General features: G+C 38.5%; 2 protein-coding genes across 2 annotated transcripts; both read left to right on the forward strand.

Annotated features, from left to right (window-relative positions):
• Nucleotides 1-297: 297 nt before the first annotated feature.
• On the forward strand, nucleotides 298-768 carry LOC143865403 (putative calcium-binding protein CML31). Its single transcript, XM_077375805.1, has one exon. The coding sequence runs from the start codon at nucleotides 436-438 to the stop codon at nucleotides 766-768; it is 333 nt and encodes a 110-aa protein (XP_077231920.1). The 5' UTR covers nucleotides 298-435.
• A 5,323-nt stretch (nucleotides 769-6,091) lies between these two features.
• Nucleotides 6,092-7,880, forward strand: LOC143861236 (uncharacterized). Its single transcript, XM_077372169.1, has one exon. It carries the CDS (start codon nucleotides 7,072-7,074, stop codon nucleotides 7,648-7,650), a length of 579 nt encoding a protein of 192 aa, XP_077228284.1. The 5' UTR covers nucleotides 6,092-7,071; the 3' UTR covers nucleotides 7,651-7,880.
• Nucleotides 7,881-8,128: the final 248 nt, after the last annotated feature.

Consider the following 8,128-nt stretch of genomic DNA (forward strand, 5'->3'; position numbering starts at 1 on the left):
GAGAGCTCAAAAACACCGGTCTCTCCAAAATCGAACTCCCAAAACATTCGATATCTATCAGAGGACCTACTTATCTTCCTATCTTGCTTATCGTATTGCACATATTTTCAGTGCATAAGCACATAAACATATGCCCATTTTAATTCCACAAACACCCACTTCCATTTCATTTGTTTCCATCACACACGAATGAGACCTGAAGAGTTACTTCCTACTTCTCAACAGCAACTCGAGAAAGACCCAATTGAAAAATCATCTTTCTTCCCCAATTCATCGTTTGGGAAATTACGTAGAAAATTCTCTCCTAACAAATCCGAAAATCACACAATTACCATCACTCCCAATGCGCCAAAGTGCAGTAAATTCGAAAGGGTCTTTCAACAAGTCGATGAGGACGGGAGATGGGAAGATCTCAGCCGTTGAATTGAGAAATGTATGAAGAATTTGGGGGAGGAGATTTCGGAAGAAGATGCGGAGGCTCTGGTAGAATCATCAGATAGTGATGGAGATGGGTTGCTGGGAATTGAGGATTTTGTGAGATTAGTTGAAGTTGAATGTGAAGATGAGAAGAGAAGGCATTTGAGAGAGGCATTTGGAATGTATGAGATGGAAGGGTCTGGGTCTATCACACCCAAGAGTTTGAAGAGGATGCTTAGTCGATTGGGCGAGTCAAGGTCGATCGAGGAATGTACGGCTATGATTAGTGTGTTTGATCTAGACGGAGATGGCATCCTTAGCTTCGAAGAATTTACGGTCATGATGCTTTGATTTGAATGTCTACGATTGCCATTAGATGAGTAGGACCAATATAGGATTGCTTGATGGTTTGAGTTATTGCTTGATTAAATTATTAATCATCATTTATGTATATAAGTTTTATTTTTTGTTGGTTTGGTTGTGTAGCTTTTATTATAGAGACGATACAATTTTATTTGTTTGAGTAATCTCCTATTTGATAGGAGAATTGATTGAAATGAGTCTCATTCATGGGAATGTTTCATTGGATGGTAAGAAATTGTGGTTGTTCAATATGTATAGGGTTTTCAAATTATACTAATAAAATGACAAAAATTAAAATATAATTAAGGACATGAATTATGGATTATAATAATAGAAGACAAATTTTTAACACTATTTTAGTACCGCATCCTAAGCTGAGAAGTTGGATTTAAAGGAAGTTACATACGTTTTCAGATTATACAGATGAAATGACAAATTTAAATGTAATTAGTACTATGTCCCATCCTGGCTTGAGAATAATTCATCAAGGCAAATATTTGAAAATTCGGGAAAAGTTCAAGAAGAGTTGTATTTGTTCTCATATTATACAAGTAAACTGATGAAATTTACAATGTAATTATAGATCTTGTGGAAAGACCAAGAAGAGTTGTATTTGTTTTCATATTATACAAGTAAAATGATGAAATTTACAATGTAATTATAGTTCTTGTGAAAAGACCAGAGACGCGACGCCGTAGCATCAGTCGTCAGCTCCCAAAACAGAGCTGTGAAGTGTATTTGTTTTCATATTGTAGAAGGGGAGATGATAATTGCCCCCCCTGCATTAGGCATGCACCCCCCTTATAATGTGAGTTGACATGAACAGTGGGCAACTTTAACCCTTTTTGACGTTAAATCATGTTAAAAGGGGGGCGCATGCGTAATGCAGGGAGGGTGAAAATATCATCGCCCTTGCTTAATGGGGGGGGGGTGAAAATATCATCTCCCTATATATATATATATATATATATATATATATATATATATATATATATATATATATATATATATATATATAACTGTTGTGAAAAACCTCAAATAGCAATATGTGATTTCAATGGTAAAGTAAAACAAAAGAATAAACACAAGCAATCACACAAAGACACAACGATTTACGTGGTTCGGCAAAAGCCTACTCCACAGCAGAGGCAACAAGAAAATCCACTATAAGATTCAGAGATTACAAGAGAAGATCGGTCTCTCTCTCACCAAACCCACTAGAAACCCTAGCACACCCTTTTCCTGTTTCTTTAGAGGTCTCAATCCTCTTTACAAGACTTACTCCTGAAATAAGCCCTAAAAGCCCCTTTATATAAAGCGGGCTTTAAGTTAGTCTTATCGGGCCAAAAAACACATAAAACGGGCCAGACCAAGCGGCTGGGGGCTTCACCCCTGAACCCCCTGGCAATGGTGGGCAAAGCCCACGCATTGCCGAATAAACGAGCCTAATCCGGATCGCACACAATTTCTCGGACCCTAAACGGGTTTAAATTCAAGACACCCAACTCAACATTAACTATATACATATAATTTAGAGATCTCAACCCTCCCTAACTAATCTATCGGCCTCGCTGTTCGCCAACCATCTGACATGGTGAAAAGAGTTAGATGAGCCTATCAATGTAATACCCGGCCCCACCTGGGGTTGATGATGGATACTCATCTTTGTCGATCGAGGGCTAGATGTTCCAATAGTAATCGGAATTATCTACACATCAAGATCAACGGCTAAAAACTTAAAAATTTGTGGTTAGTTGAGAGTTGAGATGTAGCAAGCTACACATATGCACTGAGTGTGTCAATAGAGCCACGACCATGATAATTCAATGATGCATATAGAGTGACAAGGTGTACAGGGAATCTTTCACATTTAGAGGAGACAGACGTGACATATTTTTGTGGCGTAAACACTAGCTAGAAGTTAGTTCCTATCGGCAGGGAGGATGGATCAAGGTCCCTCTCAAGAGTTTACTATGCAAGTTGCATTGGCCATGTTGATCAGGTCCGATGAAGCCGGAATGAGTATGATTCGATGGCATGTAGTTGGTCCTTCAGAAGGCAATTGGTGATTTTGGGGACAACAAAGAGTTGGGGATGTCAATGAAAAATCTTCAGAATGACTTGAAAAGAGGCCAAGGTAGAGATTGATCGATGTCTTGTTTCCCATGTAAGTAGCAGTCCTCTCCATGCAAGTAGGACTTGTTGTTTCCTAATTGATTAAGAGACCAAATGGAGAGAGGAGTTGAAAAATTGAGGGAGTGCACTCTTATTGTTTCCTAATATATAACTAAGAAAGAGAACTAGATATTAAAGTTTGGGGAAGTGACCTTATATAAGAGACTTATGTAAGACCTAAAAGCTACTATAGAAAACACAAGTGTCTGACAGAGGCCGGGTTTTGTGAGGGGGTTTTCACCTGATTTTTTCTTGTGGGCTCTCTCTTGGTTATCTCTCTTGTGAAGAAAGTACATAGCCTTAGTAGAGAGAGAGAGAGAGAGAGAGTTTATTTCATGGAAATCCTTGTATTGTTTCTTACTCATAGCGGAGGATTGAATATTGCTTTGTCCACATAAGCATCGTTATCGAATTGTGTATATCTTGTGTTTGTGTATTTGCTTCTTTTATTGTAAAATAATAGAAAATTATATTAATCTTGGTTGCTTACCAAGAGAATCCATTGGTGCTTTTATATAGCACTTACATAATAAACATATAAATAAATCAAGACAACTATGGAAAGAGATAACACTAGAATATTCTAATCTAACCTAATCAAATCTACTTTCCTAATCTTTCTTGCCTGCCTCTTCTAATCCACTTGGCTAATTTATCTAGTTGCTCCATTTAGCCACTTACCCAATCTACCTCCAAGATGATCCAACGGTGAGATCTTAACCCAATCCAACCATTGGATCCCACATATTCTAACATTTATTATAATGGCACTGACAACTTAGAAGCAAATGACATGGATCCAACAGAGGAGCCCCTGTAGCCGGTTTGTACAAGGGCTCCTGTGAGTTTAGCATCATATCTAATCTTGTAGTTACCTTGATCATTCCCTCCTAGTTTATAATTAGTAGCCTTAAATACACTATAGGGGTGGCCAAGGGAAGAAAAAGGGTCGAATATACCATTTCCCGTGGATAAGATAAATCAACGAGTTGAAGAAATAGAAAAGTCACAAAACCACACCCGGCATCATGAAATTTTGATTCTTGGGGGTGTCGATATCATTTGGGAGTTATGTGATCTCGAAACGTATCCGGACTGTAAATCGGTCGGTCCGATGCGATGCACACGCAACGCGTAAAATTGCCGTCAGCTTGGCCCGTGACCGTCATGGTGACGGTGACATAAAACCGTTCTTCTCGTTGGTGACAGTCAAAACAGCAGCCGAAGACATTTTATTACTGGTAAAAAAATTTCTCAAGGTCAACAACCGATGCATAGATATTGAAAAGAATAACGAGAGAAAATGAATTATATCACGAGTTGATATTTTCAACCCATACAATACACATTCGCCCTCTTTATAACGTGATATGGTAACTTTAACACTTTATTACGTCAAATCACATTACAAGCGGGTGAATGCATACTCCATGGGAAGTGAAAACAAGCGTCAAACACACACAGGTGATTCTTAAAGTATTTTTGAAAAACAAGCATCAAACACGGGTGATTCTCCAAAATCGGGTGGAAAAAGACCCGGATACCCTTCAAACATCAACATAAGTCTTCTTTTTTATTACTGCCTATTAAATTGGACGCTTCACAAGGCTTCTTTTGGTTCGTCTAAATGTGTATTTGAACCGACAGAACCTTGGGTTCGTTTCTATCTTGGTTGTCGGAAATAACTATAGACGGATGGATGCTTGACACGTGTTGAAAAACTTTTTGGAACGCTGGCGCCTCTATACACAGCTGGTTTGGTTTGGATTTGAAATCTTTCTTTGAACCCAGAGTCCCTTGGATTCGTTTAAATCTTGGCATTTGGCAATATGCACAGACGGTCGGATCCACGACACGTGGACATCAATATGGAACGGTGGCGTATTCTAATAATACTGTATCTCTGTATGAGATTCCGCAGGCGAATCCATTATTTCCGTCGGCGTACACTCTTTCCGCTTACACCCTATTTCCGCCGGCGTACCCCTTGATATTCCGGCGGCGTACTCGATAAGTTTGGAACACATGTTTGAATCCAAAAAAACCCAGCAGGGTACTCGAAATTCGGTGGCATACTCTAGAATTCGGTGGCGTACTTGATATCTTTGAACGATTGGTGTTTCTTGAATCCGGCGGTGTACTTGATATTTCGGCGGCGTACTAAAAAATCCGGCGACATTCTCATCCAAAAGAGACGTGGGAAATAATAAAAATGTCAATAACATCGCCATTCTAAGCCAAAAGAGATGTGAGCTGCTATTATTCAAAAGATACGCATGCGCTCCCCATGTGACGTGATTTGACATGAAAAGTGGACAACTTTAGCACTTTTTGATGATATTTTCACTCCGCCTGCATTGACATTCTCATTCTTTAAAATTTTAAAGATAATGATTGACGTTCTCATCCATCAGGAAGGTTAACATACGAGGACTCTGATCATGTCATAAGGGTATGGGGGTCTTTTTCCCACCCGAATTTGGAGAATCACCCGTGTTTGATGCTTGGGTTTAAAAGTACTCAAAATCCGTAATTTCTCCAAACTAGCACACACATTCCGTACTTTACTCTTTTTTTTTTATTCCCATGGTATCATCCTACGATTGATTACTTGCTAGCATCATCCGCCTACTTAATAAAAATGTTTTAAATCAGTCTCTTACAACGTATGGCCGACATCCCAACTTACACCAGGCCATGGTTTCAAATTTCGGTTTTGGAATACATTTCAGTCCTTTGTTGAAATCGGACGAAATATATTAAACTAATATTTTATCTCATACGAAAGTTCCGGAAAATATTAAATAATAAAGAAAATTGATATTTTCCTGCGAAAATCCTTAAATTTCGAACAAAATTTCACCCAAAATTTTGTAACATTTCAGGTATACCCGATTTCAGTTTCGGTCTCGACAGAAACTTGAAACTTCGGATTTCCGTCGAAATTTAAAACCATGCATCAGGCGCATGTATGTGGAAAGCACCACCGTTTAACTTGTCGACTATGGTAAAAACTACACGAGAGTGTCCAATTGTGAAAATAGAGTATTTATATGCCGTTTGCGCTTGAAGTCCCGTATGTTTTTTAAAAGTGCAATGGAGCACACTCCATTGTATGATCTGAACAATGAGAAGTTATATGGTGCCGTTGAGCTCGTGTAGGTGGTACAAGCATGCTTGATATTTGATCCAACAGCAGCCTATTAAGTAGGCTGATGTGGGATCAAACAGGATGGGACCACCTACACTGGACTCCCTGCTCTCTGGCACCATGTAAATTCTCCTAAACAAAATATTTGTTAAGCTACCACGAAAACAGGGAGATTTTATACGGTGAATGTGCATGTAGATCGGAGGGAGTGTTTTGAAAATGGATGTTTTGCCTCACATCGACTATGTTCCAAGCCAAGAACTTAATTTCAAAGACAAAAAGTAATTATAGTTAAATAGCTTTTTAATCTACTATTAGATTCCAAATGATCCACCAAATGGTTTGGATCAGAATGAGCTTAGATTCAGACATTTAGTGGGTAAGATCCAAGGAATTCTCCAATTAGGATTCGAGCAAGAGTCTTGGGTAAGACCCAATCCGGACCGTTGACATCCCCTACTAGTGAATAGCTATAAGAATTAATCATCAAGCATCATTCAATGGTTCTCACAACATGTGGGCCCTCGTATGAACGATGGAAATCATGCTAACATCATACGGGTAGGTCCAAATAAATTTTCTCAACAATCTTTGTCACGAGGACGTGGAATAACACGTCTTTCACTGTAGTTTTGACCGTTACCCGGTCAGGATAGAAATTTAAAAATTAAAACGCGGAGTTGAACTTCTGTAAGCCGACTGTTATTTTCTTCTTCTTTTTTAAAGGTTGTTAGAGAAATGCCCCGAAACTTCCTCTAGGCTACAAAAACCTTGTCCCACAAAACATCAGGGGAAAGAAGATAACGGCCAACCACCTTCTTAAACGTATATATAGAGATAGAGAGAGCTCAAAAACATCGGTCTCTCCAAAATCGAACTACCGAAACATTCGATATCTATCAGAGGATCTACTTATCTTCCTATCTTGCTTATCGTATTGAATCTTTTCTGTCGATAAGCACATAATGAGACCTGAAGAGTTACTTCCTACTTCTCAACAGCAACTCGAGAAAGACCCAATTGAAAAATTGTCTTTCTCCCTCAATTCATCGTTTGGGAAAGTACATAGAAAACTCTCTCCTAACAAATCCGAAAATCACACCGTTTCCATCACTCCTAATGCACCCAAGTGCAGTAAATTCGAAAGGGTCTTTCGACACGTCGATGAGGACGGAGATGGGAAGATATCAGCTGTTGAATTGAAGAAATGTATGAAGAATTTGGGGGAGGAGATTTCGGTAGAAGACGCAGACGCTTTAGTAGAATCATCAGACAGTGATGGAGATGGGTTGTTGGGAATTGAGGATTTTGTGAGATTACTTGAAGTTGAAGGTGAAGATGAGAAGAGAAGGCATTTGAGAGAGGCATTTGGAATGTATGAGATGGAAGGGTCTGGGTGTATCACACCCAAGAGTTTGGAGAGGATGCTTAGTCGATTGGGCGAATCGAGGACCATCGAGGAATGTACGGCTATGATTAGTGTGTTCGATCTAGATGGAGATGGCATCCTTAGCTTTGAAGAATTTACAGTCATGATGCTTTGATTTGAATGTCTATGATCGTTGTTTGATGAGTAGGACCGATGTAGCATTGGTTCAATTCTACGAGTGATTTATTGCTTGAATAGATTATTAATCATCATTTATGTGTGTATCTTTTATTTTTATGTGTTGTGTAGCTTTTATTATAGAGATGATAAATTTTCTTTGTTTGAGTAATCTTCTATTTGAAAGGAGAATTGAATGAAATGACTAAATGAGTGTTTTTATGGTAATGCTAAGTCAGATGGTAAGAAATTGTTGTTCAATATGTATAGGGTTTTCGAATTATACTTATAAAATGACAAAATTTAAAATATAATCAAGGACGTGAATAATTGATTATACTAATAGAAGACAAATTTTAAACGAATTAATTCCACATCCGAGGCCGAGATGTTGGATTAAAGGAAACTGCATTCGTTTTCAGATTATACTAATAAAATGACAAATTTAAATGTAATCAGTACCACGTCCCGCCCTG

This window comes from Tasmannia lanceolata, unplaced genomic scaffold, assembly GCF_043159265.1.
Source record: "Tasmannia lanceolata isolate RefF3 unplaced genomic scaffold, GAP_Taslan_0.1 ptg000003l, whole genome shotgun sequence".
Taxonomy (NCBI): Eukaryota; Viridiplantae; Streptophyta; class Magnoliopsida; order Canellales; family Winteraceae; genus Tasmannia; species Tasmannia lanceolata.

Coding starts and splice junctions, on each gene's coding strand:
- LOC143865403 (XM_077375805.1), top strand. CDS start 436: ATGAAGAATTTGGGGGAGGAGATTTCGGAAGAAGATGCGGAGGCTCTG.
- LOC143861236 (XM_077372169.1), top strand. CDS start 7,072: ATGAGACCTGAAGAGTTACTTCCTACTTCTCAACAGCAACTCGAGAAA.